General features: G+C 41.8%; 1 protein-coding gene across 2 annotated transcripts; it reads right to left on the bottom strand.

The window, feature by feature from the left end:
- Nucleotide 1: 1 nt before the first annotated feature.
- kitb (KIT proto-oncogene, receptor tyrosine kinase b) lies at nt 2-12,841 on the bottom strand. Of its 2 annotated transcripts, none has more exons than XM_061275092.1 (21): nt 12,618-12,841; nt 10,152-10,427; nt 9,763-10,047; nt 8,599-8,738; nt 7,902-8,070; nt 7,008-7,197; nt 6,813-6,928; nt 6,627-6,741; nt 6,188-6,375; nt 5,732-5,838; nt 4,870-4,996; nt 4,693-4,797; nt 4,479-4,589; nt 3,826-3,964; nt 3,680-3,747; nt 3,512-3,603; nt 3,281-3,403; nt 2,796-2,907; nt 2,616-2,715; nt 2,389-2,494; nt 2-2,199 (listed from the first exon to the last, which is right to left on the bottom strand). In XM_061275092.1, exons 1-21 carry the CDS (start codon nt 12,685-12,687, stop codon nt 2,056-2,058), a joined length of 2,883 nt encoding a protein of 960 aa, XP_061131076.1. In that variant the 5' UTR covers nt 12,688-12,841; the 3' UTR covers nt 2-2,055. The 2 variants fall into 2 exon arrangements, with proteins under 2 accessions (XP_061131076.1, XP_061131077.1); XM_061275093.1 differs by having other exon boundaries at nt 3,680-3,744.
- Between the last annotated feature and the right edge of the window lie 126 nt (nt 12,842-12,967).

Here is a 12,967-nt window from a genome sequence, read left to right as displayed (position 1 = left end):
GTTGCCTCTACCATCACTGGTACTTTCTTTATTATTACAAGTCAACAAACTGTATCAAAACCGCAGGGACCTCCTGAGCAGAGCCTGAACCCTCGTGACAACCAGACATAGCCAGTCAAAATCTAAAGGCACATATCTATTGTATTTACAGTACGTACACATGTAACACCAAATGAAACACACACATCAATCAGTCAATCACTTAGTCCTCCACACTAAACCAAGATTAGGCCAATTTCACAAAATACATTCATCTGACCAACCGTTTTTGTCCGTTACAGTAGTCAACTCACAATTGGTAACATCCAGCCTTTTTCTTTCTTTTTAACTTTTTGAGGTTCTTTATAAGGAATTAGTGCTTGCATGTCGTTTTGACACATCACATATTGGCTTGGATTTACTTAAGGACAATTTGATGATTGTTCTCCCAATGAACTGATGATTTGTAAGGAAAACGTTGCACATTAACTACAAAGCAGCATCAAGCAGAATATTTAGCACCAAAGAAAGCAGCTATTTAGGATTTGAACAATAAGCGTTTCAGTTTTTATGCTTCTTGTTTTGATGCTAAAATATGTGTTGCAGTGAGGGGGGTTATGTTTTCATTTTTTTTCTCATGCTGCGGTAGCTAACAAGCCACATTGGGAAACAGTCTTGATGCTAAGGTAAGGTACTACCGTTTTTTTCCATGTATAATGCGCAAAATTTAACTAATTTATTGTCCTAAAATCTGGAGTGCGCATTATACGTGGGTACATTTTTTTTTTTTTTTTATCCGGATATCATACGGAGGCCGCCATTACAGATGCGCTTTCTTCTCTGCTGTTTACTTCAAACACGCTCCATACGAACACAATGCTCTCGTATCAGACGCTTGCTCGATCACCTGCTCGTTTACGGTCACTATGTACCCTACACAAATCCGAAACATTTCTTTGCTATTGAGTTTGCTAGCGCATGCGCAGTGATACTGACCGGCAGAATAACATCCGGTTGTTCCCAAAGATCATCTTTTTTCTGAAATAATTTTACGTTTACGGACTTAAGTAGGAGTCAAAATTTGGGTGCGTATTATACATGGATAAAGGCTTTTTTCCAGCATCAACATGCCATTTTTAGGGTGCGTATTATACATGGGGGCGCATTATACATGGAAAAAAACGGTACTTATTTAACAAGCTACTTTTAGCTCTTCGTGTGCGGTTGCTTGCTACTTTTTAGAACGAAGCAAATTAATTCTGTTTTCAAAGTTTGAATGCTAAGTGTCTTTGGTGATTCAATCTAGGAATAAGTTTTTCTTTCTGTTTCTTGTCATTAAGCTAATGCGAAACTAAGATGGCTGTCAAGCTGCTTGCTCATGCCAATCCAAACAAACAATAAAGCTGTAGCCAGCAACAACTGCAAGTTTAAAATATGATGACCCCCACTATTTCCCCGTTGTACATGATGGGTCGTTTTTGTTAACATTCTAATCTATTTTCCAGTAAGATTTGGCATTTGTCTCCAGGCAGAGGGCCCTCAAGACTATGAAAAGGCTTCAGATGTATGGTTAAATGATTGTATGTTACCTAATTATATAATTTCATCACTGCTCTGGGAATTTATTGTTAGATTATATTCATAACAAATTTGAAATTAAAAGCTGAATTGTGATAATTGTGGCATGGGAATATTTAGATATAAATAACTGTTCTTCACTATGTTAAGATGGGATTTTGTTCATAGAAAGATCGAAACGCTTGTAATATTTGTTAAAAGAGAAAAATATACACTTTCTGTAAAAATCGTCTGTCAAGATTAAACAGCAATGTGCAAGTAGGCAGCCTGTTCCTATTAGACTTTAGTAGGATTCAGTACGAAAGTACTTTTACTAGTATAAATCATCAAGACTCAGACGTCTTTGAAATGATGGCAAAATCTCGAACCCCCGTAGCAAAATAAAGTTCCAGCACAGCATGTCGGCCATGTTTGTGGAATGTGTGGCTGCAGGACTCGCCGCGTACATGCAGCTGAAGATTACTCCAGTTCAAATGTAACCTATTTGTGTGAATTTCTTCAGACATAGTCCATGAAGACATCTGCGGTATTCTGCAGTAAAGGCTGGTTGGGGGCCGTGGTGCTGCAGACGGAGCTCAGCCTTCGTGATGTCGCCCTCTGATTGTCTGAAGGACCGGCAGCATTGCTCAGCCTCAGGTAAACCTGCAAAATGACAGCTTGATTGTTGCTTTTGTCCAGGGGAGGGAATCCCCCAGCCCCCAACAAGTAAACACTCCCATTTTCACATCCCAACATTCTAAATAAGTACAAATATAATGAACAAAGAATCACGAGGGAAAGGCATGTGGTATTATAAGACAATCGAAATCATTCATGGTTCGCTCTACTTACGTTCCGGGTATTTTCCGACAGAAGAAGCTCAGTCCTCTCTACCAGTTTTCTGAAAGAGGGCCTTTTCAAAGGGTCCTGATTCCAGCATGAGAGCATCATGTCATACCTGGAGGGGCATGCAGTCTTACATTTATTGGAGTTGTATGAATAAACCAATCCTAAAATGTAATTAGATATTTTCAACTCTGATAATGGAGGGCAAATATACACACACACACTGTACTTACATCTCAACGGGAGCGAAATCTGGCTTGTTCATCCTGTGGCCCTCTTGAATCATTCTGTAAAATGCCGAGCCTACCTGCATCCCAGGATATGGACTGTTACCTGCATCACACACGTTTGGTGTGTTATTGAATTTTAATGCTTCTCTTGTCAGACATTCTATAACTGAGCCAGAACTTTACCCAATGAAAAGATTTCCCATAGCAAGATGCCGTAGGACCACACATCACTCTCATATGTGTAGACACAATCAAAGATGCTCTCTGGAGACATCCATTTGACTGGAAGACGTGCCTGCATGGATGAAATGCCGCATTACATTCACAATACGGAGTGTTTGTTCTAATGATTTCTGGAAATCATTGGAACTCATACTTTTGTGGGGGAAAAAAATCCATTGAGCCATGTTTCAAAATCGGATTAGCTTCTTTAGTGTGAAATACAAGGTATCGCTAAATTCTGAACACAATGGAAACTCAATGCGACGACTCATTTTCTCTACCGCTCGTCCTCATTCGTCGATCGAGCTGGACTCTATCCAAGCTGCCTTTTGCAAGAATACACTGATGGTGAGCCGGAGGCACAAACAAACAACTATTCACGCTCACATTCAAAGCTATGTACCAGTGGACAAGAACAGGATGAGATGAACAGGCACTCAACTCACATTGCCACGAAGCACGTAGCTAGAATCAGTGGTGATGTCCCGTGCCAAGCCAAAGTCACAGATCTTGGCCACCCTGCCGTGAGTCAGAAGAACATTTCTGGCGGCGAGGTCCCTGTGGATGCACTGCACAAACATAGATGTGTATATATTGATTTTGGAACCCAGTGGTGCTGGATCATTAGCTTGTGTACCTGATTGTGGACCAATTAACTGGTGAACTAGCCGACTTACGTTTTTAGACGTGATGTACTCCATCCCTTTGGCCGCCTGGTAGGAGAAGCTCAAAAGATCTTCAGCAGCCAGAGAAAGCTCCTCTGGATCATCTAAAGGAGACCAATCACTATTTTAACATGGTGTGTAAATCAGTCATGTTGCAATGCATGATGGGAAAGGCTTTACCTGACTGCGAGGACCTTTCTTTGTCCGAAGAGCGCATCGGCATATATTCGGTACCCAGCACATCTCTGCTGCAAACATATTCGCTTGATAAATTATGAGCTGTAAAATAAATTTCAATTGTGATTTCCCAGTTAGCAGAAGATTACCTTGCAGGCTCTGTTTTCTTGGAGACGTTGCGATAGTAACCATTGCCCGTTTGGGAATTTAGGAAGGACTCTCTTTTCCTGCGCAGGAAGTTGAGTAGGTCGCCATAGCAACAGTATTCAGTGATCACTAAAATTGGACCTGGAAGGGAGCAGAGATTTGATCAAATCCGTTGGACTGCAACGAAACGAAAATACGGAGATGCTGTTTGTGATTAGAAGTGGTTTATTATCGCTTAAGTCAATTCGATAGGTATTTGCACGGACAAAGTGAGATAATATGAAAGCGGCGTGACAAAATGCCAATATTTGGAGTCTGGTCAGTATTCAATAGCGTTAAATGAGGACTTTTCATGCCAAGTGTCTTTCTACTTATTTGGTATCTATCCATCAAGATTCTACAGAGTGGTCAATTCCGAGGCCCAGACAGCGAGATAATACTCTTTGACTGCATTCCATCAACTTATTGTCAGGGCTGGCTGCCATTGACTTGACAGTCCAATATTGGATTTCTCTTAAAAGCATAATAACTGTGCTTTTTACGCCGCCTCAGACAACCATAGAGAAATCAATAATGAAGTCATGGAAAAGCAAAAGAAAGATGATTCGAGACTCCTGCGGAAAGAACTCCACTCTTGTTTTGAGGTTCCGCTCACCTCCGACCGTGCAGGCTCCCAGCAGGTTGACGATGTTCATGTGGTTGCCGAGGTAACTGAGCACTTTCAGTTCTGACATCAGCGCTTCCTTCTCCGTGGCGTGAGCGTTGGCTGCGATGACATCGTCATGGGGGACATTAAGCCCGGCTGACCTTGTAGCAGCAGGCGAAGAACTATTTTTTTTTTTGTTTTTTTTTAACAAAAGGACACTTACATTTGAGCATCTTGACGGCGACCGTCGTGACCGTGTCAGCTGAGCAAAGGCCGTACGCCGTGGCCCTCACCACTTTCCCAAAAGCTCCAGAACCTAGAGTCTTACCTGTGGGTTCACACATGAACTTTTAACATCGTTTAGCTTGTACACACGCTTGAAGAAAGGCAATTGTCATACCAAAGCGTAACTTCTGCCGAGGAAATTCCCATTTAGAGTCGTAGGGAAGTTGGGTGGGGTCAAAGTAAATGTAGTTGTTGCCATGGATACTCTCGATGACTTTCCACTGGATTTGGAATTTCGGTTTCTGTTTGAAAGAGAAGAAGAGGTGGGGCTTGATGGAGACAGAGCTGACTTTTTTGCAATGTACTTATATCTACCAGCAATTACCTTTACAGCCAAATTGTATCAAAAATATTTCTGTTACAAAGACAATAATGATTCTTTTTTGATGGACACTCAGAAGTATTTAAAACGTACATTATGGTGCCAATTCAAATTCAACAGTCATGGTCGAGTTCTACACTTTAACCTTGCAGTTCTTGGGGGGAAAAAAATATGATCATTTTATAATATTTCCTTATTATTTTTTGTAATTATTGTGCTAGTGTATCAATTTTTTTTTTTAGCCAGTAATTGTATTTTTTGTATCCTCTCACTGCTACATCATCTGCACTGTGTACAATAATTTGCTCTCCATGCACTTTACATGCTGATGCAAGCCTTTGGAGCCTGAGTCACTGCACTGTAATAAGAGCAAGATGTCATCCTCTTCCAGACGCGTGTCGATTGAATCCGCCTAATGGCTGACTGAGTCATTAAAACACATTCAGATTGTTCAAAAAAAAAGATGGGGAAAAAAGGCTATCAGCGGGATGTTGCTCACAGATGCTGATTTGAATCACACATGATTCATCAGGGGGAAGAGCGCAGTTCCTTTGCAAGTAAATTTAAAGGCTATTTTATGACACAACGTGACTCATCAAAAGGATTCCAATTTAAAGTCATGACGTGGCATTTTGGGGTGTGTTTGCTCTCTTACCTGCCTGTACATATAGAGCAGCACCACAACAAAGAAGCCGAGGAAAGCACCAGTGACCACCGTGCCGGTTAGAAGTGGGGTGAACAGTTCATGCGGGACGAGTCGCTCTGTTCGGGAACAAAGCCGCAATCGGGAGTTAGATACATCTTCACACACAACACAGGGCCTCAGATGATCCTCAGGATTAAGACAGGCAGCTGCAGCAGTAGCGTTTGTTTGTGTGTCCTGGATTAGCGTATCGACACCATCTAATCCCAGCCTGCATTGTCATCATATAATAATCTCATTCAATCTGCAGTCAGTAACCACACACCTGGCGTAGACACACACACACACACACACACACACACACACACAGGGGGAGGTTGTTTGTGTAGATCTGTGGAGGTGTTTACGAGATCTACAAATCTATCTAATCACATCTACAAATGTGTTTGTGTGTTAATGATGTGGTACCGCTGATGGAGAAGAGCATGTACGCTTCCTCCTGCTCTGTCGAGGCCACGCACTCCAGTGTATGATAGTTGCCATGCTCCTTGCTGATGTTCAATCGGCTCTCCACTTCACTCCTACTATAGGTGGACTCTGTCACGATTGCGACATCCGTAGTCTCCCATTGGGTGGCATTGGGTAGGTGGGAACACCTGAGGAGAGGTTATGCGGAAGTTCATTCCTGTAATATTGCACCCCTCGGCGAATCATAATCGTTTGTATTATTGATAGGTCACCGTGAGATTTATAGTCATTTCAATTTCAGATTGTTGCTACCAAACTTTCTTTTTTTCTTTCCTTGTAGCATTTTTTTTAAATGCACAACTAGGACAGGTCATTAGTCAAAAGTTGTAGTAGAAGTTAAAATATGCATACAATAACGACGAGTAGGTTGATGTAATACCTCGTGTTGGGAACGTCACAGATGTACCAGCTGATTTTTGGAACTGGGTGACCGGCAGCGACGCACCGCACCTGACCATCGACCGGCCCTTCCTGGGCGATGATGACCGGCTTGCCTTCCATATAAACATCATCATCAGATACTCAAAGCCTTAGGAACTGTGTTAATGTAGAGAAATTGACTTACTATTGACGTATACGTGAAATAGATGGTCGACGGACGCGTCTTCGTGACCGGCTGAGAATTTATAGACGCCGCCCTCGGAGCCAAGAACCCTCACAAGTTTCAGCTCACTAATGTACCTAAATGCAAAGTCACATGAGATTTATTATCCGGCTGAATACTCTTATTTCAGAATCAGACGACATGCTACAATGATACCTGTATTTGCGTTGGTGGATAGTGATGACATGCTCTGTGGTATTGAGCAGACGTTTGTCATTGTAAGACCAAGACAGAACGCTGGGTGATGGATAGGATTCTAACTCCACTCTAAGAACTAGGCTTTCCCCCTCACGCACACTGGCCTGGACGGGACTCGGGGGACTTAACATGGTAATGAAGCCTTTATCTGGACAACATATACACAGAGTTGTTCATTTAGCAACAAGGCCTGGACATTTGGTTTGTTAGCACGACTCAGCAATCACTCTCAATTGCGATTTCTGGTCATTGTAAAATTAACTATAATCATATGTTTCATGTTGGATTAAATAAGACATCAGTTAACATTTTTGATTGCATTTTAAATGTGCCTTTTGACATCAGGCTAAAAAATCCAGTTGAATGTTAGTGTATGTTTTTTTAGTGTTTGTTCTGTCATTTTATTTGCTTCTAACATGGCACCACCTTGCCACGGTCTTTTTCAACAAGACATGTCCCAACATGTCCACAGACTTGGATGTTCCTTTAAGGCTCCGGGATTTGCATAGCATGCAAATGAAGAAGAAGCTTTAAGGATTTCGTTTTTTATTTTTTTATAGATTAGAAGTCTAAAGTCCACATCTATGGAACCCATGGAGATGACGTGACGGCTATGGTGCACAATTCAGGAAAGATCAAGTTGATGACATCATGCTTTTACATTTAACAGCTCCTCGAGCACTGTGACATTAACCTTTCTATAGGGTTGCTATAGAGGGCAAATTGCTTCTGAGTTTAAAGCTTCCATACGTGTATTGTATCAATCATCGTTTTATTGGAGATTCTATAACTAGATCGAATGATGTAATGCCATCTAAGTAGACATTGCTTTATTTGTTCTTTTATGCTTACCGCAGACATTCAGGTGCAACGCTCTGGAGCTCCCGCCTTTCTCATTGTGGGCCGAGCAGCGGTACATCCCCGAGTCTGTTCGTCTTACTGATCCTATCAAGAGCCGGGAGGTCCGTTGATAATCTCGAGACCCGAAAAGGATGTGGGAGGTGTGAACTTCATCTGGATGCTGCAGGCAGCGAACAACGGTAAGGTTAATTGGTGTCTTCTACTCACATTTGCAGTAACATAGAAGCCTGAGAACGAACCACACATGAATTCAACCCTAGTTAAGGTTTCAACTCTCTCAAATTAGAGGACCAAATATCAAGAAAAAACTTTTTTTTTAATTGATTGAAATTGACCTTTGGGTAATCGCCGGTATCCATTGAATTTGCCTGATCTAATGAAATTCCCTACGGGCATTCCTGACTTGTCACATTACATGAGAATGTGATGGATGTGACCTTTGATCATCACAATTGAATCACTATTTGACGCTGAATAATGCCTTGAGTCCATTTAAGTTTGTTTTTATCACACCACAGAAAATAAGTCAAATTGAAACCCCTTTAACCAAGTTTGAGAAAAAAGGACCCTCTGAATGAAATGACACATTGTTTGTTGGACCTCTTTCAACCGGAATCTTCCAATTAAGTCAGATGTGTCTTTCGAGTAACATGCTTGATTAAAATAAAATAAAATAAAAACAACTCACCGCCGTTGATGGATAGTCCCATTTGACACTAAAGTCTGGGTTGACATTGGAAGAGCTACAAGTAAGCTCAAACTTCTCCCCGTTGCGCAAGATAACCTTGTCTCTCTGGGACAGTGCGATAACCGGAAGCACCTCTGGAACTGCACAAAGAAGTTCAAAAGGACATCAGAAATACATTAAAAAAAAAAAAAAAATCTGTAGGAATCCTTGGTCTTTTCTATTTAGGTGTGTGCAATTAATAGATTGGCTGAATTTCTAAACATAATAACTCATCTGAATAGCATTGAAGGGATTTTTGTAATCAACTAAAAGAGCTTCGTGATTCCTAAACCTGAACACACATGCACACATTTATATTTGCATATGTTTAGCCTTAGGCACACATAAAGTGCATGATTTATCACTTTCAGTAATTGTCACTGACGTCACTAGCGGTTGTGTTTGATAAGGGTGGGCATAACTCTATTTAGCCCAAATGCATCTTCATGCACTGTTACAAAGCTTTGTTCGGCATGGCGTGCTGTTAATCCCCGTGTCCTTCACCACAACCACGTTTTACTCCCTTTCACCATCACTCAAAAAGGAGACCAAGAACTCTACCCAGCCGTGTCTTTGTTTGGACATTGTTATGCTGTGCAGGGATAAATACAAACATGAAGGTCAGCTCTTCGTTTGACAGCGACATTTTGTGCTGGGATGATTTTTTTGGATTTGAATTTGGTGTCCATCCATTTATAGTCTGTCAAAAATGGTTTTAAATTGCACTTGTAACAAGGTTAAATAGCTTTGGAGAATTTGGCAAGGCTCAAAATAATGTCCTTTGCAGATCAATTTTGCAAATGAATTACTTAAATTTAGGAGCAAGTTTCCAATTTTATTTTATTTTACTGTCTAAACTTTGTTAGCTTAGCAATTAGAATGGTTATTGGAGAATTGGAGCCTGGCCCAGCTGAATTTTGGTGAGATTCATCCTGAACTGGTCACCAGACAATCGCAGAACACGAACCAACATGGAATGTGGGTGGAAGCTAGAACCAGAAGGCTACTATGCTGCAGTCTCAATTCATTAGCACCCAAATGACAAATCTAGCGCAGCTATGTTGACACGTTCCGAGGGCAAGTGGGAAGCCGTCGGACAAAAGTAGAAACTTGCGCAATGTTTACCCAGCCGCACGTCCACGGTGTATTGGCTCGATGTCACTTTCTTTGCTCCGAGCTCTCCCACGCACACGTAGCATCCTTCAAAAGCCCTGCTCACATTGCCGATGATAACCCCTTGCTCGTGGTGGGTCCAATAACTCATGGCGGAGGGCAAAGGTCGCCCGTCACACGTCTGCAAAGCCAGCAGCGTGACGTCCGGGTTGGTCACCAGGCAGGGAATGGTGCAGTTCTCGCCCGCACGCACCAGGATGACGTTGACCATGGTGCGCTGGAAGGCACTGACAGGGTCTGTGGAACATGGAGAGTTCACATCCATGCAAGTTAAATCAACTTTTATGATCTGCGGGCACAGGGACGAGAGAATAACGGGTGCACGCAACCCTTGCCCCCACCTTTCACATATACGTAGATGGACGCACGCTCCCGTGTACTGTTATTGATGCACACGTAGCGGCCCATGTGGTAGTTTTGCACTGCGGGCACCTTGACAATAGCAGCGCCGGCCTCCTCCGCCTCCCCCTCAAGTCTGCGAGCGTTTTCCCTCTGCCACCTCAACCTGGATGTAGCACCAGGTGTGGTGGCATTGTCATGGCAATAGAGCTCCAGCTTGCCACGCTTGGGAATAACTATATGAGGCCCACTGGGGGAGATGACGGGTTTACACCACCCTGGAGAAAAAGACAAAGGATGAACAAGTTGACAATTTTAGGGACACACTATTTTCTCATTGGGGTATGGAGTGGTTCCTGTAACTGTATTTCATACAGCCAAACAGTGAGAGATCAATTCCCATTCAAATCAGCTGAGATAGGCTCCGAACCCTGCCAGATGCAGTAAGTGTTTTAGGAAATGGAGTCATAGTTGTTCAAAGTTGCACCTTAAGGAGAATGCTGGAATAAATGAATGACAAACTTAATACAGAACAGGAAGACAAATTTATAAAGCTGTGGGAATTTTGCATGAGGGCAATTAGCTGGAAAAACATTTACTTGATCAGATTTATACTCCTTGTTGTTTCTCCGCTTTGTTTTTCTCCTGCGAGTAGTATGTGGAGCTTTTAGTTGGCCCAGCAACATGAAGCCATGTCACATGATCGGGAACAAAACAAAATAAACGGAGCAATTCCATAATGTTGTCTATATGAATTGGAAGTAAAAGAAATCACATCAGTGGAAGAAAGTGTTTTCCTGGTTGGTAGTCGAACTTAATGCTGAGATGTTGGTAAAATTAACAAAGAGCTGGCAGAGAATAAATATGGGTCTTAATGTGATGATTAAAATGCATGTTTTGATTGGCACACAGCCACCGAAGATATATTGCCATCTAACTCAGGGGAATAATCAATAGATATGAGCTGAGTAATCATGACCTCAGGCCTCTAAAATCGTTCACTCAGGATAAATATACATATCTAACATTTCCATCTTAGTTAACCGTCAGCCCGAAGTTTTCTCTTTGTCTCTCTCTCGCTCGCATGTTGGGCACTTTTTCAAGAAGAGAATATTCATCTGACTGTTGTGCCTTGAGGCCAAACCGAAGCAAGCTCCAGAGGACGCAAACCGGCACCGCTGTGAAATGTCAACATCCACTTTTCTTTCTGGTGCAAAGCAAATGTTGTGCCTTTTAGGCAAGACTTGTGAAGATTTATGGCAAGATGCCACTGCGGCTTTGCGTTAAAAGACTTTTTGTGTGTTGAGAGCTTTGTTTGCTGTGCTCAGTGCAAAGTATCATTTCAGTTTCGATGAATAATTGATTGCTTTGTAACAGACAACACACACACCTGTTGGCTGGCGGGAGAAGACGCAGCCCCTCCCGACACCCCCCATCCCTTCTCCTCCTTCTATTCCTCCATGGTGGTTATGCAAATAATCACTGATAGGATCTGTAAACCTGAGCTCACTTGAGTTCAACTGCATCGTTAAACTCGATTCAGACGATGGCAAACATTTAGATGATCGAAAGTGGAAGAGGCAAACCAACTATTTTGCAATGTTCCTTCTTCTAATCAAAAGAAGTTCTAATAATGTGCACACAAATACAAGAGTAGACACTTTGCTGTTTTGTTTAATAAATTGTTACGGTTGATATTCGACTACTATATTTTCTGTAAATGGGGACCACATTTTAAATCTTTCAAGTGTCCCATAAAAGCGTGGAAAGAGCAAATTAAATCTTGTTAGGTTGCGTAGTCCGTCAAAACTACTTTGTTGAGTTCCACGAAACTTGGTGGAAGGGTGTGGCATGGGACCAAGAAGAACCTTTTAAATTTAGAGTCATTTTGGTAAACATCCAGATGAAGGAGCAGGGCTATTTTTCCCTTTGCACACAAATATAAATATGTGTTATGCTTTTGTTTATTTCTCAATAAACTGAGTTTATCTTAACGACACGTTTCAGGTATAGAGAGGAAAATGGACATTTGGTCTCCACGTTTAATCCAAATGTATTTATTTAGATATAATTTTTTATACGTTTTATGTTGATTAGTTTTTATATGTCCATCAGGTCCAAGTAATCCCCAAACATTCAACGCCCAAACAAGAACTTAAAAGACAAAGCTTCAAATTTCCTTCATGCACCAGTTATTGTATTTTTTTTTACTCCTCTAGATGGCACTTGGTTTAAAGAAGGAGGTTTAAGAAATGGCACATGAGTGTGCTTTCTGGCCTATGTTGATCAGAGTGCCATCAAAAGGGCTCAATAAATAAAACAACTGGTTCATGAAGCATCTTGAAGCTTCATTTTCCCATCACTATTTCCAAGCGCAAAAAGTGCAACTTTTGTGTTCACAGCGTAGAATTGGTATACTCTTAAAGGTTAAGTAAAGGCTTTTTAACAGCAAGTGTGCTTTTTCCTACCTGTGAGTGGTAGAAAAATCAAATACGATGCAAAAACAATCCACAGACATGTCATGTTGAAGTTTTCCATCTTGATTTTCTACTCCATGCGTCTCATGACATTCTGTACGATCAAAATAAAGCTCCAAACTGGATTCAACGTGACGAGAACAGATCAACTCGAATATGATGCGTGCATTAGGAGGAGCTCTCCGCTATGGATACAGTGGCTATGAAAGTGCACAGGACTGAGCCTCTCCTCCCTGCCGACTCTTCTCCCTCACTTGGGCACCTCCTCCCTGTCCCGCATTGGCTGGAGACGCGCCAAAAGTGATGAGAGGCGCATTACTGGAAATGCAGTTGACAATTTC

Source organism: Syngnathus typhle, linkage group LG3 (assembly GCF_033458585.1).
Source record: "Syngnathus typhle isolate RoL2023-S1 ecotype Sweden linkage group LG3, RoL_Styp_1.0, whole genome shotgun sequence".
In the NCBI taxonomy this organism is placed as follows: domain Eukaryota; kingdom Metazoa; phylum Chordata; class Actinopteri; order Syngnathiformes; family Syngnathidae; genus Syngnathus; species Syngnathus typhle.
Note: the sequence above shows the minus strand (reverse complement) of the source record. Positions and strands in the feature narration are given on the sequence as shown.

Coding starts and splice junctions, on each gene's coding strand:
- kitb (XM_061275092.1), bottom strand. CDS start 12,687: ATGGAAAACTTCAACATGACATGTCTGTGGATTGTTTTTGCATCGTAT. Junction 4,798..4,869: donor TCGGCAGAAGTTACGCTTTG/GTATGACAATTG, acceptor GTGAACCCACAG/GTAAGACTCTAGGTTCTGGA. Junction 2,200..2,388: donor TGTCGGAAAATACCCGGAAC/GTAAGTAGAGCG, acceptor GTCATTTTGCAG/GTTTACCTGAGGCTGAGCAA.